This window comes from Lipotes vexillifer, unplaced genomic scaffold (assembly GCF_000442215.2).
Source record: "Lipotes vexillifer unplaced genomic scaffold, Lipotes_vexillifer_v1.1 scaffold847, whole genome shotgun sequence".
Taxonomy (NCBI): domain Eukaryota; kingdom Metazoa; phylum Chordata; class Mammalia; order Artiodactyla; family Lipotidae; genus Lipotes; species Lipotes vexillifer.
The window spans coordinates 849,181-875,608 of NW_006778821.1; the positions used below are offsets into that span (position 1 = coordinate 849,181).

At 40.6% G+C, this 26,428-nt stretch overlaps 1 protein-coding gene across 1 annotated transcript in view; it reads left to right on the plus strand.

Moving 5' to 3' along the window:
• Positions 1–26,428, plus strand: part of OTC (ornithine transcarbamylase) — a 56,591-nt gene that overhangs the window by 24,516 nt on the left and 5,647 nt on the right. The window contains exons 5-9 of the mRNA XM_007451976.1: positions 15,266–15,419; positions 17,247–17,369; positions 22,882–22,935; positions 23,016–23,165; positions 24,792–24,929. Coding sequence (XP_007452038.1) covers positions 15,266–15,419; positions 17,247–17,369; positions 22,882–22,935; positions 23,016–23,165; positions 24,792–24,929 — 619 coding nt within the window. The remainder of the gene's footprint in view (positions 1–15,265; positions 15,420–17,246; positions 17,370–22,881; positions 22,936–23,015; positions 23,166–24,791; positions 24,930–26,428) is intronic.

Genomic DNA, 26,428 nt, shown 5'->3' on the forward strand with positions numbered 1-26,428 from the left:
CTTATTCTGCCAAAATCTCTGACAAACAAGATATGGCTGAGATTCAGAAATTCAGTCAATCTAAACTGAAGACGACAAGAGAAATCCACTGCCTTGCACAGAAGTAACTGAACAGGAGAAGCAAGGAAGTGAATCTTAATGACATCTACTCTGCCGATGTGTACAGTAAAATCCATAGCAATTGCCTCCTTGCTGTTTGTAGACCTTAAACTCTGTAATATGCAAAGAGATTGGATGATGTTTAAATGACAGTGCTGGCCCTTTTGTTGTTTTGTTTTTTGCGGTACGCGGACCTCTCCCCGCTGTGGCCTCTTCCATTGCGGAGCACAGGCTCCGGACGCGCAGGCTCAGCGGCCATGGCTCACGCGCCCAGCTCCTCCGCGGCACGAGGGATCCTCCCAGACCGGGGCACGAACCCGTGTCCCCTGCATCGGCAGGCGGACTCTCAACCACTTAGCCACCAGGGAAGCCCAGTGCTGGCCCTTTTGAATCAAGAGAAAAGTGCACACTTGACACCGATTGATGGCGTTGCTTCTCTGTCTGCCTGTCTCACTGCTTTGGGGGCCTGGTGGAAAAAAAAAAGTGACTACCCAGGGCTTCCCTGGAGGTCCAGTGGTTAAGATGCCGTGCTTCCAATGCAGGGGGCACGGGTTCGATCCCTGGTTGGGGAACTAAGATCTCACATGCTGCGTGGCATTGCCAAAATAAATAAATTAATAAATTAATTAATTTAAAAAAAAAGTGACTACCCATTGGTGAAAAAAGAACCGGATGGGGAATACACTGAATGTGGCAACAGGAAAAAAAAAAAAAAAAGCAAATTGGGCCATTCTCCTGAAACCTGTTCAATGCAGTTTCCAAAATGTCACTTATTTAGTCAAATGACTTAATTATTCATTTATTCAAAAATATTTACTGAATGCCTAGTTTTTCTTCCAGGATTTTAGCACTGAGAATAAAACGCTGATCAAATCAAACAGAACACGTTTTCAAGTGGAAATTATATTCTAGAGGGAGGAGACTTTGACTAAACAAAAAATAAAGCATGAATACAATAGGAGGTTGAAATAAGTGCTATGATGAAGTCAAAGCAGGGTGATCTGTGGGTGGAGTTGGGGGCGCCTTTAGATTGGGTGGTCAGGGAAGGCCTCTCTGAGGAGGTGACAGTGAAGTGGAGAGCTCACTGAAAAGACAGAGCCAGGGATGCCAAGCTGTGGGAAAAGCATCTCAGACAAAAAGAGCTGCTGGTACAAAAGCTTAAGGTGGGCTTCCCCGGTGGTGCAGTGGTTAAGAATCCGCCTGCCAATGCAGGGGGCAGGGGTTCGAGCCCTGGTCCAGGAAGATCCCACATGCCACGGAGCAACTAAGCCCGTACGCCACAACTACTGAGCCTGCGCTCTAGAGCCCATGAGCCACAACTTCTGAGCCCATGTGCCACAACTACTGAAGCCCGTGTGCCTAGAGCCCGTGCTCCGCAACAAGAGAAGCCACTGCAGTGAGAGGCCAATGCACTGCAACGAAGAGTAGCCCCCGCTCGCCACAACTAGAGAAAGCCCGCACGCAGCAACGAAGACCCAACACAGCCAAAAACAAAAAAAATAAAACAAATAAATTTATTTTTTAAAAAAAGAAAAAAGCTTAAGGCAAGAACAAACTTGATGGACTCAGGAACAGAAGGACAGCAGGCAATGTTTTTACATCTGCAAAGAAACATGCTTTAAACTTGCAAACTAAAAAAAAAAGTACCCTTACAAGGTCTTGGCCACCAAAGGAAGGAAAAACCAGATCAAGGAGTAAAAGACTTAAATACACATTCAGAATAAAAGGTATTTTGCTTTTCTTACTTGATTACAATAATAAAACCTGTTTACTCTTCAAAATATAGTAGGGGAATTCTCCTTAGCTAAGTCTCAGTTGAGTATCATGTAATCTGAGGGTACTGGTGGGGAGTGAAGGGGAGCATTGAGATGGAGCTGTTGACTGATATTGTGGAGGAGTTGGTATGTCAGGGCCCCCAAGACCACCCCCGGGTTCAGTGATTCATTAGGAGGATTCACAGGACTCAACATATGGTCATGGCTAAGATTCATTATAAAAAAAGGATACAAAGCAAAACCAGCAAAGAGAAAAGGCACGTGGGGCCAAGTCCAGGGGAGACCAGGCACAAGCTTGCAAGGGTCTTCTCCCTGTGGGATCACACAGGACATGCTTAATTCCTCCAGCAATCAGTTGTGGCAACATGTGTGAAACGTTGTCTTCCAGGAAGCCCATTAGAGACTCAGTGCATAATAGTTGTTTTTTTTTTTAGCGCATAAGATTTTTACTGGGAGCTGCTCACATAGGCACCCTCTGCCTAGCGTGAAGCCAAATTCTAGGCTCCCAGAAGGAAAGCAGGTGTTCAGCATAATCCGTAGTGTTTATACAAACAGTTTAGGTAGTGAGCCATCCTTATTATTTCTAGGAGTGGTGGAGACCCTCCCAAAGTCCAAGTGCCAGCTAAGGGCCAACCTTGTAAACAGGCCTTTTGAAGACAGCCATCTCAGGACTGCTATGTTAGCTCTTTTTTTGCACAACTGGGCTATCATCTCTCTTCTGGATTTTGCTAGATATAATGTAACTAGTAAGGGAGTGTATCCTACACTCATGGGAAGACAGCCCTAAGATTTGAATTGTTTCCTCAGTTCACTGTGGATCCCTGTAGGGCCAGGCTCCCATTGGAGAAAATGAACCATTGCTCACTTCCCTCTTTAGAAAAGTCTCTCTCGGCGACTCTTTTCCACCCCCTAACATATCAGAAGACACAAAAGACATACATATATATTCAGTTAAATTTACTTCAGATTTGAGGGTGTTTTCAGATTTTGTCAATTCTCTGGTGCTCTACTGGGGTTAAGAGTTGGATATTCTGTTTTTTTCCTCACTCTGGACTGTCTTTTTAGATGTGACACCAGAAGTGACAGTTTAGCATGACTCAGATCACTTATTCTTTGGAAGTTTAAAAATGGATGTATGCTAACACATATATACAGAATCTAAAAAAAAAATGTGATGAAGAACCTAGGGGCAAGACGGGAATAAAGATGCAGACCTACTAGAGAATGGACTTGAGGATATGGGGAGGCGGAAGGGTAAGCTGGGATGAAGTGAGAGAGTGGCATGGACATATATACACTACCAAACGTAAGGTAGATAGCTAGTGGGAAGCAGCCGCATAGCACAGGGAGATCAGCTCGGTGTTTTGTGACCACCTAGAGGGGTGGGATAGGGACGGTGGGAGGGAGACGCAAGAGGGAGGAGATATGGGGATATATGTAATACATATAGCTGATTCACTTTGTTATAAAGCAGAAACTAACACACCATTGTAAAGCAATTATACTCCAATAAAGATGTAAAAAAAAAAAAAGTATTACCATTAAAAAAAAAAGGATGAAACTTAGCAACAGTAGTGGGACATTTTCACTCCAGTTTCAAGGCTTTCTGTTTCTTCCATAATGACAGCTGTTCATGCCTAATGCTCTGAGTCCACTATTGAAAGGTGCATAATACCTTCACAGTCATTTTCACTTTAATACAGTACTTAGTAAAACAGCTTCAGGAACCATGTGTATGAAAGGCAACATATAAAACCAAATAATGTAACACTGTTCTACTCTAATTAGGTCCCCTATAGATGTAACTCACTTATGGTACTGATCGCTGAAGTGTTTTCTGCCAGTGTAAAACCAGTAGAAAGGAAAATCAGCATAAACCACTGTTAGTTTCCTAGGGCTGCCATACATATTACCACAAACTTGGTAGCTTAAAAACAACACAGATCTATTCTCTCAAAGTTCTGGAGGCTAGAAGCCCCAAATCCATGTGTCAGCAAGGCCATGCTCTCCCTGAAGGCTCTAGGAAAGAATCCTTCCTTGTTCCTTCCTAGCTTCTGGTGGCTCTCAGCAATCTTTGGCATTCCTTGGTCTCTAGCTACATCACTCCAATCTCTGCTTCCACCTTTACCTTCTCTGTATATCTCTGTGTATCCTCTCCTCTTCTAAGAAGAACAACAGTCATTGGATTAGGGGCCCACCCTACTCCAGTATGACCTCATCTTAACTGATTACATTTTCAAAGACCCTGCTTCCAAACAAGGCCTCATTCTGAGTTTCCTGGTAGATAAGAATTTGGGGGACACCATTCAACCCACTACACAAGCACATATCCACATGCCCCTGCAGCAACATGGAAGGGTTTCAAATCATGGTCATTCTGATAGCTCAAATAATGGAAGTTATAAAGGGATTTTTGGACGAGACATATTTCTTTTTTTTTTTTTTTTTTTGCGGTACGCGGGCCTCCCACTGCCGTGGCCTCTCCCGCTGCGGAGCACAGGCTCCAGACGCGCAGGCCCAGGAGACATATTTCTTAAGAGTAGCAGTGGGGAAAAAAAAAAGACTAGGAGTGAACTATTGTTATATTGAAAGGAATGTTTTGAAAAGCTGGAATACTGTTCTTAAGATATTTATACCAATGATATTAAGACCAAAAAAGGTAATCTTACTTAGGTTTCTTGGTAAAATGTTGTAAAATATTGGCACCTAATGGGAAATACGTACCTGATTAGGTACTAATAAATTTGTATCTAATAGGAAGCACGATATCTCCAAGAATCTTTACAGAGGCCACCAAGAAACTAGCAGCATGGCAGTTGTAGGTCCTTGGGTAAATGGTAACAACGTGAAATATGATATAGCCATAGTTCAGAGGCAGTTTGCCACAGCGTAAAGAGTAGGGGCTTTGAAGCAGGGTTGGGCTTCAGTTCAAGTCACAGCTCATACCACATTGGCCCTGTGGTTTGGACCAGTTGCTTCTGAAACTTAGGTTTCTCAGTTGTAAAATGGAGATACAAATACGTATCTCAATGAGTTTATATGAGGATAAATCAGATAGTGCTTTTAAAGGACAGGCCCACAGAAGAAATTCAAGTACTGTTGGTTGAATCAAGTTATGGCCTAACTCAATCTCAGGACAAGCTCTGTTTCAATTCTGGCCATCTTTGTGATTTCCTAGTCAGCTTATGCTGACCCAACACTGAGATTCCTATGGCGCATTTTGAGGAGGTCATTCTGAATGCCATTATGCCCTACCCATTTATCTCTGAGGTCTTCAAAACTAGGAACTAACATATAAGTCAAAAGGCTTCTGCCTTCCTAAATAAATTGCATATGGCAATTTCACTCAACATCCCTGGGCTTCTTCCAACCTTAGCCCATTTGAGAGGAGCCCACCTAGGTGTGCTGAAGGTATTATCATCTTGTTTCCTCACCATTCTTATATTGATATAACTAAAATTATAACGTGTGTAGAGATATCAGAGCACTGGAATATTCTCCCTCCCAGAGGGAGACTCAGTCAGCAAGTTTATTCCAAGGCCAATTTACACTGGGGATAAAGTCTATGTCTTCTCTAGGGCCTTGGCCTGCTTCCATAAAAAGTAAAAATAGGAAATGCCCATTTTTAAATGATTACAGAGTTCTCAATGGTGTCGTTGTGCACAACCAGAAATTCCTCCCACTGTTTGCCACTTAGCTATTCAACTGGTTGGAGATGTCATCGATAACCAACTGGAATTTAGGGGGCACCCAGTGATTCAAGGCAGGATGGGGACAAAAGGAAGAATGAATGGGAGGACCCTATGAGAATACAACTTCTGTTTGCTTTTGGCTTTTGCAACACATCTACCATATTCCAATATTTTAGGAACTACTCCACTCTTTCTAAGATTATCAGGATTGTTTTGTGATTGCCCATCTCATCAATATCCATGTTTGCTCTTAAGATCTGGCCCAGCACACTACTGGGGTTTTGGGTTTTGGGTTTTGTTTGTTTCTTTGTTTTTAGTATCTGTTTACCCAACCACAGACTCTGCACCAGACAGACCTTCCTGGAGCCATGGGAGACTCTGTTTATGGTATTTATTGTTATGTTTTGCTTTGTTTTCTTTTGGCTTTCTGGGTGTTTTAGTTAATTCCTAAACAAGCTGTGATTTCATACCAAAGGGAAAAAATATTAAAGAATAATAGAAACTTGAGGTTTGAAAGATCTTTATGAGCTATTTAGATCAACCATCCTTTTCATGCCTCTTCCACACCATTCCTTCAAAATCATTCTTGAGCCTGCATGAAAATATCCAGTATCAGGGCGCTCTTTATATACAGAGCTATCTTGTTCCATTTTTTTTTTAACATCTTTATTGCAGTATAATTGCTTTACAATGGTATGTTAGTTTCTGCTGTATAACAAAGTGAATGAGCTATACATAAACATATATCCCCATATCTTCTTCCTCTTGCATCTCCCTCCCTATCCCACCCCTCTAGGTGGACACAAAGCACCGAGCTGATCTCCCTGTGCTATGTGGCTGCTTCCCACTAGCTATCCATTTAACTTTTGGTAGTGTATATATGTCCATGCCGCTCTCTCACTTCGTTCCAGCTTCCCCTTCCCCTTCCCCGTGTCCTCAAGTCCGTTCTCTAAAACGTCTGTGTTTTTATTCCTGTCCTGCCCCTAGGTCCTTCAGAACCATTTTTTTTTTTAAGATTCCATATATATGTGTTAGCATATGGTATTCGTTTTTCTCTTTCTGACTTACTTCACTCTGTATGACGGTCTCTAGGTCCATCCACCTCACTACAAATAACTCAATTTCGTTTCTTTTTATACCTGAGTAATATTCCATTGTATGTTCATTGCAGTTCTTGTTCCATTTTTATACAGTCTGACTTTTCTGACCAGAGTTCATTGAAACTGACTGAAAGTTCTCTTTTATATTGAGTTAACACTGATCTTGCTATGACTCTTCTCAATGTCCTGTTTTGTAGTATCTTCATAAACTCATGCATTTTAATATATTTGAAGGTTTCAGTTAATTGCAGTTATTACCCTTATTGGTGCTCAAATTGTCCCAGATTTGGCCAATGTGATCTGTCTTCAAGTTGGCTACTGGGTCATTTTGACATAACTCTATTAGTCTTTAATAACTCCATTGCTTTTTGACATGGCAAGATGTTCTGGGCTCATCTTACACGTTTCTTCATTAAGGCCAAGAATTAGCCATTACTCTAAGAAGCCCTATTTCATTTTCAATTACTTTCCAAATCATGTTTGGGAGAAATTTCCTTTTTTGAATGATATGGTTTTTTTTTCTGGTTATTACATTCATATTCCTTTTGGTAGAAAATACTAAAAGAGATTTAAAAAATAGCTAGAACCACCAATACTGCCATCATCCAGAAATAATCAATGTTAACATTTTATCTCTTGAACTATCTTTCCATTTAAAGTCCTACGTCATGCTTCTCCTTTTTCTCAACAGTAGGAAAAGAGACGATGGGGGGAAAAATAGATGACATTTTAAACACTTAGGCAAAATCAAGTTGAATAAATATTTTAACTTGTTAACAATTGTTTTTTAAATCCTCATATTGGTAATTAAACATCTAGAGCAAATTGATATGTGTGAGAAACTTTAAATTTGGGTACTTTGGATTTTGCAAAAGCTGTTTTGCTACCATTGTTGACAGATGCCTAAGATTGTCTGCAAAGCTGCAGGAATCCACCGGAAGGCAAACAGAACTCTATATATTCAATGGAAATGAAAAGAGACCAAAATGAAAAGTCATTACAGAGCCAGAGAGTTATTTTTAACTTGTCAACCTTTCATTTGTAACACATATAACACAGCTCTTACAGTGTTTAAAGCTGGGATGTCAAATTGCTGGAGAACTATAGAAAGCCCAGATTACTGTTAACGGGCCTGTGAGTTACAGGTCTGTCATTGTTTCCAGTGAAAAGTCATTGTTTCTTAAGATCTTTAGTAGACTGGAAGAAGAAAAATAAGAATGGTGATTTCTCTATGACTTATAAACATAAAGTAGAAAGCAACATTATTGACAAAATAATATTGTCTATTTAAAGGTCTTTAATAGCTTTGTTTCCCCAAGTGATTCCAATGTGAAAGAAAGCTTAGGAGTTGTTCCTGCCCCCATATCGATTCATTTCACCTGCAGCTTCTGTGGCTGAATGACTGAAGTGACATTTTCTATCAAGCTTTGTCATACTCCCCTTTGCTCATAGATGCTTTAATGTCCAAGAGGCTTTCTGTGCTATAGAAATACTCCCTACTCTTTGTACTTCGTTTACAGTCCAATATCTTAATCTTATGAATTTAGTATTTCTATAAACATAAAAGAGCAAACATTAAAAAAAAAGAGCAAACATTCCTCAGTGGTTCTCAAAGTGTGGTCCCCAAATCAGCAGCATAAGCAGTACCTGACAGCTTGTTAGAAATGCAAATTCTTCTGGGCCCCAACCCAGACTTACTGAATCAGAAACAAGCACAACTGGCTGTGTTCTAATAAGCCCTCCTGGTGATTCTGATGCGTGTTTAAGTTTCAGAATGATTGCTTTAAACATTCACACACTACTCATACAACCACTAAATCAAATACATATTAAATGAACAAAACAAGTCTCGTCAACCATTTAAACACTGATTGCAATTTAATCAAATGCTTTAAAACACTTAATCACAAGCCTAGCATTTCAGATTTTCTTGAATGCTCTAAATATTTTAAAAAGGAAAATATATACCTAAAACACCACACTGATTAGAGAGCTGATTAATATTTTAACAATAAAACTGAGCACAATGCTATTAATATCATAGATTTAATTTTGTTTACATTCTTACCCCTACTTTTATTCTTATCCTTACATGGTCCTGGAATTTAAATGTGTGTGTGTAATTTTACCAGACTGGAAAGAAGAAAAATCATCTCAAGAGGCTAGGAATGTAGGTTTAGTGGACTGCTGACCACTTAATTTTGGTTGGGTTTGGGAACTGCTTGCTAAGTTCAAGATGAATTAAATTCAAGCTGCCATCCACTAGCTTGAATATATTTTTATAACCTAATTTTCACTTTTAATCACAGGATCTGATATTGGTTTCCTATTGCTGCTTTAACAAATTACCGTAAATTTAGTGACTTAAAAACAACACAAATTTATTATCTTACACTTCTGCAAGTCAGAGGTCTAAAATGAGCCCATAGAGCTGTGCCCCTTCTGGGGGCTCCAGTGTTAAAGACTCCTTGGCCTTTCCAGCCTCCAGAGGCTGCCTACATCCTTTGGCACATGGTTCCCTTCCTCCATCTTCAAAGCCAGCAACGTAGCCACCATCTTCTCTCACTTCTGACCGGCCTCGCTCGCTCCTCTTTTTTTTGGCCGCACCGTACAGCTGTGAGATCTTAGCTCCCTGACCGAGGATTGAACCCGTGCCACCTTCAGTGGAAGCATGGAGCCCTGACCACTAGACCACCGGGGAATCTCCCCTCCTGCGGCTCTCTTATAAGGATCCTCTCTCTTAGACTGGACCCAGCTCAGGATAATCTCCCCATCTCAAGATCCTTAATTTAATCACATCTGCAAAATTTCCTTTGCCACGTAAGGAAATACACAGGTTTTGGATATTAGGACATGAACATCCTTGGGGGAGGGGCATTATTCTGTCTACCATAGGATCCTTGTTTCTGTTTTTCATATGGATTTTGATTTATTAAAGAAGTTAAAAGATGGGGTATCCTTCAATTTTTATTTGTTTTCAATCTCTGGCAGTACATGACCCATTGTAATACTTTTATGATATATTAACCTGGCCTGGTTTCCATATTTTGAAATATATGCCTTTCTGATTGGCATTGTTTTATAATTAGTTGGGTCACCAAGAGGTTTCACTACTAGAGTGACAGGAACGTGAGTTTGAAAATTTAGATTTCTTCTTCAGGACAGTTAACTTACTGTTTTAGAATAAATGGTTGTATCATCTTTCTAACTGGAAATTGTGTGTGGCAACGGGTGCTAGTTAGCTGCAGGATTCCTCTTCCACTTCACTTTACATAAGACCACAAATGCTGATGGGGCCTGTCCATTCATGTTATAGTTTCTACTATTTCTAGGACTATTTGGTATCTAAGTTGTGTTAAATTATTTGTGGCTTACGCACATTAAAAATGGCACATTATCTATACTTTATGAACAGAAATACACTTAACGTAATCCCACGAGATATCTATCTGTATCTATACAGTTATATATAAGGACTTTCCTACTTAAGTAAATAAATTTAAATGTACATGGTAATATTCATCTTTCTTTGATATTACAATTATATTTTTGTACATTTTCTTTATATTAACTCTTTTCTTATGAGCATCATGGCCTTTTATAAGCACAACATGTTTTACTTGATGATTTTTACTATAAATGATCACAACTTGACAAATGGTGCAGCTAGTTCTTTTTCCTTTTAGCACTGCCCCTAGTATTTTTTTTTTTTTTGCGGTACGGGGGCCTCTCGCTATTGTGGCCTCTCCCGTTGCGGAGCACAGGCTCCGGACGCACAGGCCCAGCGGCCACGGCTCACGGGCCCAGCCGCTCCGCGGCATGCGGGATCCTCCCGGACCGGGGCACGAACCCACGTCCCCTGCATCGGCAGGCGGACTCTCAACCACTGCGCCACCTGGGAAGCCCTGCCCCTACTATTTTTAAAATCATTTGTGCTTCCTAGCAACAACAGGGTGTTACAGACCTATACTGATTTTATCCTGCCCAAGGACATGGAACTAACTATCCTCTAATAGTTTCTGGTTCCTTTTTTAGGTATAGAACAATATTAAGACCAAAATTTGGGCACTAGGGATGCTTACAAGTGTTGAGGGGAGAGAAGATTATAGCTACTGCTGCTGCCACAGGACTGCTCTTGGTAGTGACTGAGCTGAAAGGAAAATACAGTTGACCCTTGAACAACACAGGGGTTAATCCACATATAACTTACAGTCCACCCTCCGTAACTGCAGTTCCTCAGCATCCATGGATTCAACAAACCATGGACCATGTAGTACTGTAGTATTTACTATTGAACTATATCCACGTTTAGGTAGACCTGTGCAGTTCAAATGCACATTGTTCACGGGTCAACTGTGCTTCTTTTATAAGTGTATGAAATCTCGTTCTTTCCAGTACAACATATCGTGTTGTTATCCCTCACTTTCCCTATAGTATGAGATTTCAGCAACTACTAAGACTTTCCTCCTCTACACTCATCTATTGTTCCGCCCAGCAGCAGAGTACCCTACTCGCCTCCCACCTCCTCACTCTATTTTCTAGGATAATAGCTCTCAGTCTTGTCTTCAGATTGGGATAACCTGGGGAGCTTTAAAAATATTGATGTGATCACTAATCATTAGAGAAATGCAAATCAAAACTACAAAGAGGTATCACCTCACACCAGTCAGAATGGCCATCATCAAAAAATCCACAAACAGGAAATGCTGGAGAGGGTGTGGAGAGAAGGGAACCCTCCTACACTGCTGGTGGGAATGGAAACTGGTACAGCCACTGTGGAGAACAGTATGGAGGTTCCTTAAAAACTAAAAAGAGCTACCATATGATCCTGCAACCCCACTCCTGGGCATATATCCAGAGAAAAACATGGTCTGAAAGGATACACGCACCCCAATGTTCATTGCAGCACTGTTTGCAATAGCCAGGACATGTAAGCAACCTAAGCATATCCATCGATAGATGAATGGATAAAGAAGATGTGGTACATATATACAATGGAATATTACTAAGCCATTAAAAAGAATGAACTAATGCCATTTGCAGCAACATGGATGGACCTAGAGATTATCATACTGAGTGAAGTAAGTCAGACAGAGAAAGAGAAATATCGTATGCTATGACATATGCAGAATCTAAAAAAAATGTTACAGATGAACTTATTTACAAAGCAGAAACAGACTCACAGGCTTAGAGAACGAAGTTACGGTTACCAGCGGGGAAGGGTGGTGGGGAGGGATAGTTAGGGAGTCTGGGATTGACATGTACACACTGCTATATTTAAAATGGATAACCAACAAGGACCTACTGGGTATAGCACAGGGAACTCTGCTCAATATTATGTAACAACCTAAATGGGAAAGGAATTTGAAAAAGAATAGATACATGTATATGTAAAAAAAAAGTATGTATACTTAACCTTTAAAATTATCATGATGATTAAATCTTATAAAGTATGTAAAGCAATTATAAAAAAATATTGATGTGACTCCCCCAGCACAGCTTCTAATTTAAACTTCCCAAGGGCAGAATATGGCAACAGGGTTTTTACAGCTTCATAGGTGATACTAATGTGCAGCCAAGGTCAAGAACCTCTGTTCTAGGAGGTGTTGGGCAACCTCAGTAAAGCAGACCAGTCACTATTCCATGAGATTACACCATAGAGGTTCCAGGGTTACCAACTCCACATTATAAACAGGGCAAGTAAATGCATGCTTGCCTTTTGGCTGCTTTGTTCCAGAGCTCTTGGGATTGTTCAAGGGAGGGAATGACGACAACTGCCCTTTTTCAATATTCTTGAAAAACTCAAGTGTATCGGGCATTGACTTCTCCAGTTGCTCTCCTAGTGTCTCCCTCTTTCAGCCTCGTCCTTTTTTATTCTTTCCTAACCTTGCTCTAATTACTTCAAGGCTTTCAAAAGCCTTGGTTTTCTCATCTATGAGGTTGATAATATTTATCTGTGGCATACATAGCAAAACTTAACAACACATCATAAAGTGCATAAAAACCATAAGAGGTTGGCAGCCCATGGTCCTAGCTCCCTAAAATTATTTGAGAGGCTACAACTGAAGTCAGATCTGTTTTTCTGACTGGGAGATTCCAGAAAGTCAACTGTAATGGTTAATCCAGATTTTTTTTTTATTCTGTCTCTACACACTGTAGGAAGTGATGCATATTTAAAGAAATCCTTTGGGGTCAAACACCCCTCTACCTCTCTCTCTCTCATAGGATTTTAGGTATCATAAAATTAACCAATTCTTCTGAAATAGGAAATTGATTATAATTATAGATCTTATTGGGATAGCTACCGTCACCTAAATAACTTTCTCAAGGTGGAGTTAAAAGCCTGCATTCTGTAGTATGAAACGTCAGTATACCTGTAGGGTGAAGGGAATCTGTGCTGTGATTTTGAAAAAAGGGGAGAAGGTCTAAAATTCTTTTAACATATTAGCCTATGTCTAAGGACAGTGGTTCTCCAATTTTGGAAGGTTATCTGAGTTATTTGGGAAACTTGGTAAAAGTACAAAGACCCAGTCTACCCTATTTCAGGAGCTTGGACCTCTGTTGTTTATTAGTTATTCACTTAGTTCTGATATACACCCAAGTTTGGGACCCATTGCCTTAGGACACCAGATAGGTCAGGCTAGCTGGTTACTGTAAAGATGCGGGCCTTAATGGAAGGGAGTAAATAATTCATTTTTCAGGATTTGAGATGCCTTTTTCTTTCAACTGAACTAGAAAGCACTCCTTGCCAATGAGACTGTGGACAAAGTCCTTTGTCTTTGTGGGCTGCCATCTCTTGATCTCTTGATTTTTGTGGGGGAGGGGAGGGGGGCTGGCTAGGTTTTGAAGAAAAGAATGGATGATACTTTCAAAAATATGGTGGGGTCAATTTTCACTTTATTAGGAGTCTCAAACTTTAATATGCAAATTGATCACCTGGAAACCTTGTCAAAATACAGATTCTGATTCAGTAAATCTGGGTGGGGCCTGTGATTCTGCAGTTCTAATAAGCTCCCAGGTGATGCTGATGCTGTTGATTTGAGGAGTGAGGTTCTAGCTTTGGTTCTCAACCTTGGCTGCACACTGGAATTTCCTGGAAAGTTTTTTAAAATGTTGATCTCTAGGTCGCACCTCTAGAGATTCTATTTTCCTGATGAAATTGATAGAGATTATGGCCTGGGCCTCAAGAGTTTTAAAAATTCTCCAGGTGACTTTCATATGCAGCAAAAATGGAAAACCCCGGTCTCAGTCAACCATCAAACGTCACCTGTTTTACAAGAGAAACTCTAAAGTGGCTCTTTTATTCACCTCTTTCAAACTACAATGTACAATGTGCTTAGACAGTTCGGAGCACTGGTTTCCAAATTTTGACCCCTCCGCTGATGCCCTGCCATGGGAAGTTTTCATCAGAAGTTGTAAAATAAGAAAAATAAAGACAATATAGTGAATTTCAAAAAGCTAAATTAATTCAAGGATCATTTTTGAGATTAGGTCATTCACAACTTTTTTGTTGTTAAAATGTCCACCATTCCACGTTTTTATCATCTGCAAATTTGAGGCAATGTGTTGTAATGGTAAGAACGTGGTCCTTTGAGTTAAACTGACTTTGGTTTGAATATGAGCTCCTCCAACTTACTTAGCTGTGTGATCTGGGGCAAGTTACTAAACTTCTTTGCGTCTCAGGTCCTTCAGCTATAAAATGAGAATAGTTATATCCATCTTTGCTGCCCATCAGAGATGTCCTGTGTCAGGCAGAATGGCCCAGCTCTGGGGCCCTCCTGTGCTCCGTCCTTGGTGGGAACAGCCTGGGGAGGGTGTGGCCTCAGTAGGAAGGCTGCAGCAGACTCCAAAGGTGCAGTAGCTGGGGGCTGTCAGCTAATAGCACTCCTCCCAGAAGGTTCTCTCTTGCAAAACAATCTTTGTGTGCACCTCTTTGGCTGCCACACTGCTACCTTCAATTTTATAGTGAAAGTGTTTATTTGTGGGATGATGTCCCCCTCACAAAATGCCGCAATCCAGTTCATTAATTTTTCTCTGTATATCTTGTTTTTGGTCTTGTCTCTCTCTCTCGCTCTTTTTTTTTTTTTTTTTTTTTTTTTGGCGGTCCGCGGGCCTCTCCCGTTGCGGAGCACAGTCTCCGGACGTGCAGGCTCAGCGGCCACGGCTCACGGGCCCAGCCGCTCCGCGGCACGTGGGATCTTCCCGGACCGGGTCACAAACCTGTGTCCCCTGCATCGGCAGGCGGACTCTCAATCACTGCGCCACCAGGGAAGCCCCTGGTCTTGTCTCTTTTAACTTTACCAACTGCCACATATCAATTATAATTCATTATCACAACTGCTAGGCTCACAGTTGGTTTCCTATCTCCGTAAAAAATAGTAAAATCAGCGGTCATTGGCTAAGACATCAGTGGAACAACATCTGGCTTCTGGAATGATTACATGTTTATTATTAGCTTTTAAATCTGTCATGTTGATAGGTAGTTGTAACAGTAAAAATTCTAATGTATTAGCATTTCTTATTACTGTCTAAGACCCTATATTAAGAAAGAATTATTAAGCATAATCAACTTAGATGATTTTTTCTTGGTTTGTCACAGTGTGTTGACTAGCATGACAGATGCAGTGTTGGCGCGAGTGTATAAACAATCAGATCTGGACATCCTGGCTAAAGAAGCATCCATCCCAATCATCAATGGGCTGTCAGATCTGTACCATCCTATCCAGATCCTGGCTGATTACCTCACTCTCCAGGTTGGCTTATTTCTTTGCCTCACACAAGAGCAAAATCAATAATTCCTAACCAGCTCTAAACGGAAGCATTTAAATTGTGCTACTGGTGTTCTGTTTCCAAATAATATCTTGGCAAAGAATTATAGCATATGTGTACAACTAGATATCCAAGGAAGACAGGGCATTGCTAAAAACAGATTATAGATACTTCTGTTCTCAAACCTTTGCTTTTTTGGTGCCATATTTAACATAGTGGATGAACAGGGAATGCTGGAGCACAGAAAATAGAAAAATCGTTATGTAATCCATATATATCAGGCTCTGTGACTTGGCAGTGAAGACTGGTGGAGTGTGCTTTGAACATTCAAAATGGTCAATTACTAAATGACTTTCTGAGGAGGAGGCCATCTTCTATCATTTTAATAAATTGCTTAAGACTGGAGTTAAGAGCATGCAGAATTTATAGAATTGAGGCTCCAATTTAGCCATGTCCCTTCAAATTAAAAACTTGAATAACTTTGAAAGATTCATCCCATTGGGTTTGCCGCAGCCAATCTACACAGTCTTGCCACTGGGAATCCTAACAACCATGGTTTCTGCGTCTATGGACTATTCTGGGGAGACAGGACAAACTGGATAGGTAGGTCTATCTTCCTCCTCATCTGAATAAGCTACACACATGTACATGTGAGGTTAAACTCAAAATGAAACTCTTTGGTGATGAAGGTAAGATTAATGCAGAGAGGATGACACAACGATGTTAGATACCAAGTGGCTGTTTGTAGTTGTGGCTTTACATATACGCCAGATAATTTAATGCTTCCCCTTGGGGCTTTATCATTACTAGATTATACATTCATCAGGTACAGTGAAATGTTCTACTCATCATATTGTCCCCTGCAGGACCTGGTGCAATGCCTTCATAAAGGAAATTCTCAAAGTAGGAGCCGAATGAATACATAGCAGCTTATTAAGGGCGTGGAATCTAAATCAGATGAACCTGGATTTACATCCAAGCTTAGCCACCCAGCAGTTCTGTGATCTTCAAATCAGTTAGCCTTTCTGTTTTTAAAATCTTATCTTTATAAATATATAAACGTATAAAATACACAAAACCTACAGACACTTCAAGTAAAGTAAAACAAATACCCATGTGCCCATTATACAGTTTTGCCAAATCTTACTTTAGAATTTTTTGTTGTTTTTAAATAAAATGTTACAGATAAGAGTTGAAGTCCATTTCCTCGAACCCCGCAAAGAAATTTTTATCCTGGTGTTTGTATTTATAATTTCCAAGCATGTTTTTATACTTTAACTGTGCATGTCAATATCTATAAACAACCAAATGTATTAATGGTTTTTAAACTTTATATAAGCGGGAACTTACTCAACTGCCATGCTACACTGTTCTAGGTGCATTGTATTTCCCCTTTCTTATACCAACAAGTGTAAGATTCATAAGGGCAGTGATTTTTGTCTCCTTTGTTCATTGTTATATCTCCAGGGCCAAGGACAGTGTCTGGACATTGGTGGTTCTCAATTTGTTGAATGAAAGAAGAAATACAACAAAGATTCAGATTTGAAATATATGAAAATGAGTCTCCATATGAGTTCATATGATGTCTTGGCTTAAGATATTAGGACATATTGCTATTTTTTTGTGATTGTACCTTCATGTTATTGAATTGCTCTGTATGATGCCAAAAAAAAAAAAATTGGTAGCTTATTCTTTCCAAGAAACCATTTAAAATTGACATGTACATTGTTTCCTTTATTGTAACCCTAATAATTGTTTCACATAAGTGGATTTCCTCCCAGATGTAATCTCCTCCATCCCTTGCCTTTCAGGAACACTATGGCTCTCTGAAAGGCCTTACCCTCAGCTGGATTGGGGATGGGAATAACATCCTGCACTCCATCATGATGAGTGCAGCGAAATTCGGGATGCACCTTCAGGTGGCTACTCCAAAGGTAGGGAAACTTTCTGCCTTGAAACTAAGCCCCTTTGAAATCATTCCCAGATGCAATTACCTAGTGAAAGACAAACCTCTCTTCCATTCAAGGAGAGGACAGGTGAGGCCACAAAATTTAGGTTATGTTACTAGCCCTACTATTATAGCTACCCGGCCTCTTGAGTTTCCAATTTCCCATCTCTACAAAAAGAGACAGTCTTGCCTGATGTCTTTCACCCTGTAAGTCTGTGTTAAAAGCATGTCTGAATTATCCCTCTGAGTACCCTGAAACCAGCCATTATGATGACTGGCATTCTTGTGCATTGCTACCACAAAGGCTGAAGAAAGTAATGAAATCCAGACAGCGTAGAAATCCCAAAAGGCATGGGGAAGGTGCTGTCGTTTTTTGAGTACTACGATTTGGTAAAACAAACAAACAAACAAAAAAAAACCAAAAAAAAACACTCTAATGTGAAGGACACAGCAATGGCATGTACACCAGCTTAGTGTTTCAAAACTCAAATCCAGGGGCCCTTCAGCCTTTTAAATCTGAGTCCTGGCTGTGAAGCTACCCCCACTTACTTCCTACATCTCTCACAGGATGTATGGGAAGCGTGACTTCTTTTCTAGGTCCAAAGTAACCCTTTATGATACACGAGAAACTGGTAATAATTGTTGTCTGTGAGAAGTGAAACTGGGAGATTCAAGGATAGAGGTAGGAGGGAGACTTTATTTCCACAGTATATCCTTTTATGTGGTTTGAATTTCTTAACATGTAAATGTTCTACCCACCTATTAAGTCCGTAAATAAATACACCAAAATAAAAAAGTGCAGATCCCCCTAGGAGAAGCCCTATGTCAAGATACTTCCAGCCTCGAGTTTGGGATTAACAGATGCAAACTATTATATACAGGATGGATAAACAACAAGGTCCTACTGTATAGCACAGGGAACTATATTCAATATCCTGTGATAAACTATAAGGGAAAATAATACGAAAAAGAATGTAGCAATATATATGTATAACTGAGTCACTTTGCTGTACAGCTGAAATTAACACAACATTGTAAATCAACTATACTTCAATAAAACTAAAAAAATAAAAGATACTCCCAGCCCCATACAAAATAAGTAGGCCTTTTAGAGGATAAAAACCAATTCTACAAGAGACTCATACACAAATCAGTCCTGAAGGATCTCCACCGAACCTTTTACATACCCCCTCTCTACTGAATTCTTTTCACCATTATGTTTCTCATTAGTTACAATTTCCTGTCAGGAGTCCTTTGAAGGGAAACCTCCCCTAAATAGAAGCCATTTCAGAAACGAAGTAAGAGATAGAACTGATCTTCTCATTAAGGGATGATGATTCACAAAATTGTCCACCAGTGTTTCTGACCGAGCATGTGTTTGCTGTTATCTCAGCAGTCACTGCTGTGGTTCACTCTGATAAGCTAAGACATTCAGAGGTGAATATGTGAGGCCTAAAAATTCCTCCTTGCTTCTGCTTCTTGAGTTTAAGAGGGACCCAGGGCTTTCTGGGGACATGGGACTATCAGTGCTGAAACTGGGAGGGTCCCAGGCAAGCTAGGGTTATTTGGTCACCCAAGTGCCATGTCAGGCACTGTCCCACAGAAGGGGGCTTCAGCCTGATCCAACAAGTGAGCTCTGGAGTGTAGGTTATACCCCAGAGTTGTCCCAACCCAAGGCAAGGAAGATGGGCTTTTACCCTTGGAACCCAGTCATTGGCCAAGGGCAGCGTGGGAGGTGGGGTGGTGAATACCCTGGCACGTTTGGCAGGAAAGGCAGTCGGTGGCCAGAGGGCCATCTTCTGAAGAGCTGTGACTGTAAGGTGTTAAAAGCACACTGAAATGGGGAGAGGGGGCAAAAGATGGAAAAGGGGGTCCTCTGAGGGCATCTGGGTAGAGCAGCAGCATTGCCGCATCCTGCCCAAACCAAATAAAACAAATAAGACAAAACAAAACGCTTTTCCCTAGTGTTCTTGTTGAACCAGTTTGAGTCAATGCACCTGCTGCCTTAGTTTCCCAGGACCGCCATAACAAATTCCTACAAACTGGGTGGCTTAAAACAACAGAAATGTATTATCCCACAGCTCTGGAGACTGGAAGTCCAAAGTCAAGGTGCTGGCAAGGCCACACCCCCTCCAAAGCCTCTAGGGGAGGATCCGTCCTTGTCTCTTCCTACTTCTGGTCGCCCCAGGCATTCCTTGGCTTGTGGCGGCATCACTCCAACCTCGGCCTCCATCTTCTTCCCTTTATGTCCGTGTTTCTTGTTCAAATGTTTCTCTTCTTATGAGGATAGCAGTCATATTAAATTTAGGCCAACCCTAGTCCAGTATGACCTCCTTTTAACTAATTACATCTGCAAAAACCCTACTTCTAAAAAAGGTCACATTCTGAGGTTCTGGTGGGGAAGGAATTTTTGGAGGACACTGTTCTACCTAATACACTTGCCATAGAAGAAATGTCAGGCATAGGCAGCAGCATATATTGGAAGCCACCCTATTATAGTAAACTTCGGGGATGCAGAGAGCTAACCCTTACAACAGATAATCCTCGTTCATTCAGCATGAACTGGAATAAAGGGTCGGATCTGACGTGTGAATAAGGTAGTTCTTCATTTTATGGGAAGAGTTAGCACACTCTCACTACAAATCTAGCTCGAAGAAGGGCTTTATATTAATGCAAACTCTTACTGCGTTTGGGTTTTACAGATAAAACATACGTTAACAATAGTTGTTCCCTGCTATAAGGTGTTTTTGGAAAGGTTTTATTCTGTTGGAGAAATACATGATTTAAACATTTTACTGCATGTCAAAGATGTTTTATTAACACCAAAGGAAAACATCCCAATATTACAGAGTAATTTCAGTATTGTTCTTGTGCAGAAACTCATTTAAATGATAAAGAGTACTAAAACCTGGCTAAATTTTGGTGGGAGTAACAGTTTTAAAAAGTCTTCTGGAAAGTCTGAAGTGCAGACGTTGTTCCATCAATTTATAAGTAGACCTATTTCCTTTAAAGATAAAGCTAGGAGACTTAGTGTAAACTTAAGAAGCACTGAAAAGTTTCCAAGGCCATAGTTAATCTATTTCTCCATTCTTCAACCAAGAATAACTTACATATTCAAGAAAACATAATTTTGCCCTTGATTGTAAAATTGTTCCATAAACTATTGATGGTAATGATTTTAACATTGTTCTAAGTGAATATTTAGACTGAACTGGGTCTGTTAATCACCTTCTTCGTCTGGTTTTAAGATTTATGTAAAAGCCAATGAGTGACTGAGTATTGAAAGCTGAGCTGTGAGTAAAGAATTCCTCTTTGTATTCTCAGTCATGGCCCAGCACATGCAAGGTTGGGTGATTTTCTAATTTCCAAACCTCTCTGCTGGTTCTCTAAGTGCTTATTGATTCCTTCTCTAAGAATGATTATACTTAGGGAGTATAAAACCTGCTTTCCAAAGGGAAAGCTAAATTTTCAGGGCAGGAGGCACATGGGGTAATAGCCAAGCCTCCGCATTTATGTTTACCAGCATGAATGGTCACAACATTAGTTACTAAATTAGCAAGCCTTACTAAATTAATTACCTTCCCCAAATTTCAGTAAACAAAGCTCCAGAATTTACGGCTATTTGAGGATGATAAAGCTGCTAAAATGTCTGCAGGTATCATCGTCATCTGATAGTTTCTTTCCTCAAGAATTTTTTAATGAGAGAAGGAACTATTATAGATAATTATGTGCAAATAAACACAATTTCAAATGAATAAATCTGAACATGCCTGTGGTGGGTCGAGTTTCCTGGGAAGCAGATTCTGAGAGTTTGGCATGCAGGATGTGCAGGGTGTTTATGACACCGTGCCCTTGAGAAGGGAGGGAAAGGAAGCAGGAGTGGGGAGGGGGAGAAACCGAACTGCAATGCAGGCCCAAGAGCAACCTCGGCTGACCTTATGGAGAATTCTAGATCTGAGATGGCCATTTAGGGCTGTCCCAAGTTGGGAGGATGGAGTCAGGTTTTCATGTCCTCCTGTCAATCAGTCACTGGATGCAGGTGGCCTTGGAAGGGTATGTGACCCTGGGTGAGTCGGCTTCTGTGCAGCTGAGGCAGTGCCCGAAGAGGGCTGACAGCTGAAAGCCATCTTCCGGCGCACACACAGCAGCTGGGACAGTAAGTCTTTTATTCATGAAGGGGGATCTGGGTGACACATCACAGCACCCATCGGCAATGTCCTACTGAGAATTTCTAAAACCGAGTCAAAAATAAATTCTAAGAATTCAGAAAAACAAGAAGGATGGAGGATGATGAGAATAATTATGGTGTTTGGACTGACAAGCCTTCCACATGGAGGGTCCAGAGGTGAGGCTGGCCTAGAGTTTTGATAAAGGAGGAGCTGACATGTTCCAATGAAGACGCCCAGAAAGGGACAAAGGGGGAGGTGTGCAAGGGTGAAAGGCTGTGATGGCAGAAAAGGGCAAGACGTGTACAAGGATGACAATGAGATTGGCTTTCCTGCAGCAAGATGTTGAGCAAAATTAAAAGAGACAGAAGCAGGAGATGTCGGCGGGGAGCCTTGATACTCTTAATCGGCTTCGACTTAAGAAACAAGTAGTAAACATTGAAGGCTTCGGAGAAAACAATTCTTTCTGCTGCGTATAGAACAGATTGGAGGGTGAGGATGGAGGCAGAGGGGTTACCCGTGGGGTCTGGAATAGCTTGGGGGACTTTAGCTCTTCCCACAGTGTCGCCCCCCACCTAGGGTTCAGACCAGACTGAGCAAGTGAGGTACCCAGGGTGCAAAATTTGTGTTTGCACGCCTGACAGTGAGCGCTTGCCTCACCCAAGTCCCGACCCTGCCCTCACCAAACCAACCCAAACGAATATATTTCAACGAAAACTGTATACTTGCTGTGTAAAGGCCTGTTTCAAAGCAAGCTCCCTGCACACAGAACCCTGGCCGGTGAGCGCACAAGAGTAAGATGTGTGCATGTGGGCTCTGAGTATTTAGCTCACGTGGTGAGGGAAGGTTTCTCTGAGGAGGAAACATTTGAGCTGACACCCGAAAGCATTATCCACGTGGCGTGGGTGGGAAAAAGCATTCCAGACAAAAAAACAAAACAAAACAACAAAAAACAGCTTGTGGAGAGACTCTGCAACAAAAATGCATTAAGTTGTAGAATTATGTATATAGTCCTCTTCAACTATTAGAGGACAAGAAGAGGTGCTACCGAGAGCTGGAAAGCACCACACCCCATTTGTCTTTATGACCAAAGAGGTCAAAGATAATAAAAGACAAATGGGGCAACTGATTACCTTTTTAAATTCCCCCAAAGCACCATTAAGGTTTGAAATTCTAGATGTCAACATCATATGCTACTGAACACGGTGGGGCTACAACGTAGAGCAAAAACAGGAAGGAGAGCAGGGATACTGTTGAAAGGAAAATAATGCATGTATAAGAAAGCATTTATAAGAAAACTACCTAAATCACAGTTCATTCTTCCCCCTGCAGGGTTATGAGCCTGATCCCAGCATAACCAAGTTGGCAGAGCAGTATGCCAAGGAGGTATGCTCCTTATATGTAAAGGTGTAACTGTCTTTCCCTGTCCTGTGAAGTTCTTTAACCGGCTTGCTCGTGTATGCCAGAATGGTACCAAGCTGTCACTGATGAACGATCCATTGGAAGCGGCTCGTGGAGGCAATGTATTAATTACAGACACTTGGATAAGTATGGGGCAAGAAGAGGAGAAGAAAAAGCGGCTCCAGGCTTTCCAGGGTTACCAGGTTACAATGAAGGTACAAACTGATGCCTCTCTTAAGGTTCATTAATTCCATTCATAAAGGCCAGAATCATCTAATCACTCATTCACTTTGGGGAGAACAGACTGTCCCTTCATTCCCTATAAAGGACTCGCTGACTGTGTCCCCCAGTGATTTCTCTCCTCCTGAAGATTAGCTCTGTCCTTTGGAAAGACACTTTTGCCTGGGATGAAGGAACTGAAACCCAGGCAAGCTTTTCCCTCTCACAATGGCGGAGGCATCAGAATTCTTTGCCCTTTGTGTCTCTTTGCAGACCTTTTCTGTGTATTTACATAGTCCTACAAACACACACACAAACAAACACACACACACACACACCCCACCCCTCCACCCCTAATGATTTATCATAAATGGTAGATTAGACATATTATTGTGACTTATTTTTTCCACCTAACAAATCTTAGATTTTCTTGTCCATTCATTTAGATACTTTGCATTCTTTTTAATGGCTGCATAGAATTTCAAAGTATGAGTGGAACATATTTTACCTAAAATGTTTCCTGTTGAAAAATTAGGCTATTTCCAATTATCCCAATTACAAACAACACTGCAATGAAGATCATTTTATACATATTTCTTTGTGCAGGTATTACTAGAGAATAGAATCCTCCTTCTGGGGGGAAGAATTTCTGGGTGAAGTGGTATATACTTTTGAAAATATGAGAAATGCTGCTAAACTGCCCATCCGAAAAGGATTGACAATTTATACTCCCTCCACACTCTCCCCGTTCTTAGTTGCCATTTACATTTTTAACTTTTAAAAATCTGTATCTCATGCTTTTTAAAATCTCTATTTCTCTGATGACTAATGAAGTTAAACATCTTTTCATGTTTATTGGCCATTTCCGTATCTTTTTCTATCAACTATAATATTCTTTCATATTATATCATATTATCCTTTGCCTATTTTCTATTGTTTTTTTTAACAAAAACAAAACAAATTTAGTACAAAGGCAGTAACTTTGAGGTAATAATTTATGAGGGAATGTAGTTTTGAATCTGTAAGTGAACCATGAAAATGGATGGGAAAATGTAATTTTCAGGAATTAACTGTTAGAGAAAATTAAAATTGAAGAATGAACCACCTAGTGCATAGTGCCCATAATCCTGTTTAATGCACTCCCATCTCAGATCTCTTTTTCAAAATTGTTTTGACTAGTAATGAAGCATGCTTCAAGTGCTAAAGACCATAATTTTGAGGTAAGCTAAAAATATAACACTATCACGTAAACGCAACCTTTAAAATACATTGGGGTGTAACTGGTGACCTCTGCTATCAGCCACATATTACCCTAGTAGAGTTCCTTACTGAAGTGTCCATCAACTCACTAGACAGAGTACCAGAAAACTGAGTTAGTGGTTTAATTTGGAGTGGTGATCTCCCAAATCAAAAAAAATGACTAGAAAGTTCCATAAGTTGAAAGTACCATATACATTTCCGATGGGTGCCTTGAGCTTAAACCCTCACTGTGCCCCTTTGTCTCTCCCTTTGCACTGACCTTTGACCCCGGGTCAGAGTCAGAGACTCTGACTGTGACGAAGACAAATGTGATAGGCACATATAAGAGTCAAAACACAGTCTTAACCCCATCTCTTCTTTAGATGGCTAAAGTTGCTGCTTCAGACTGGACATTTTTACACTGCTTGCCCAGAAAGCCAGAAGAAGTGGACGATGAAGTGTTTTATTCTCCACGATCACTTGTATTCCCAGAGGCCGAAAACAGAAAGTGGACAATCATGGTAAGCAAGAAATGGTGACTGGAGGAGAGGGAATTCTCTGTGTGGCCTCCTACTTGGTCATTCATGCCTTTTGGTAAATAATAAGCAGCTGGGATTACCCACATACATTACTTGCTCAGATGGCATCTACTTTTTTTTCAGAAAGTTCATAATAGATTATTATTGCTTAAAGCATTTATAGTGTATTTTCAATGGAGTAAAACTGACCCCCATCGAAATATATCTATTTTAGTCAAAATTCTTACTGTTCTTGATCAGTGTGAGCACCAGCCACCATTGCCTGCCAACCATGATAAGTTGTATAATTCTTATACAATAATTTTAAAATCCCCTTGTTAATGTTTACAGAAGCCCCTAATTCAGTGCCTGGCACAAAGTGGGCATTCAAAGAAATCTTATTTCCTTTCTCCTCTCTTTCTTCCTTTCATTCCTTGCCTAGATAATTGTTTTGGTTCTCCATTGGCTTTATTTTAGCCCCACAGACACGTTTGTTTTTAGGTATAGAACATTTCCCAAATTGCAGCAAGACTAATCTTAAAAATTATTGGTCCCTTTAACAAAATGCCACTAGTTTCATCTTCATCACCACTATTCTAGGAAATATTAACCTCACACCTCTGCTTTACAATATCCCAAACACCATTGTCTTTTCTGGAAAACGGAATACACCAGTGCCATAATTTAGTACCACCATCTTTTAGCGATTTAACTGATCTCAATTACTACACCAGCCAGGGTCTTACTGGCAAACAATAGAGTCCCCTTCAGGTAGATAAATAAAAAGGAATTTGTTAAAAGATATTAGGCACCTCCCAGAATCTCTGGGGAAAGAGGGTGCAGTGAATCAGTCTTGTACACCACATATTCAGAAACAACACAGGCAGGAAAATTGCCCAGCAACACTGTGGTTCTTTTGTAACCAAAACACCACTGACACAGCCACCCATAGCCTGGTACCTAGTGCCCGGGAAACTAAATGCCAGATAGTCCATTACAGTTTCCCCCACCTGCATATGAACCAGAAGATCCAATCTCCCAGAGGTGGCTTCCACTGCATGTTGTTCACTTATGGCTGCAAGATGCAGCTGAGTGGCATGCCTGCACCCCAGCTACAAGGGAGTCTGGGAAATGTAGTTTATAGCTTTCAGTATACGGAGTTGATAAAAACAAGCTGGAAAGGACTATCTGCTAATTATTTATGTAAGCTATAAATGGATATAGATAGGGTTATTGTGAGCATTAAATAATGCATGCAAGACATTTAGTATGTTATCTAATGCACTGTAAATATTGTTATTATAATTATCATCACCATTATCATCTTCATTGTTGATCTAATGCAGTGACCAGCAGAGATTTGAGCTCTACTATAGCTGACTGGAAGACAATCATGACTCCCTTTGCAATGAAAAGTTGTGTATCAGGCCTAAATTTGTCATATCTAACAAGAGGGATGATTTTTTTTTTTTTTTTTTTTTTTTTTTTGTGTCTTCCCGTTT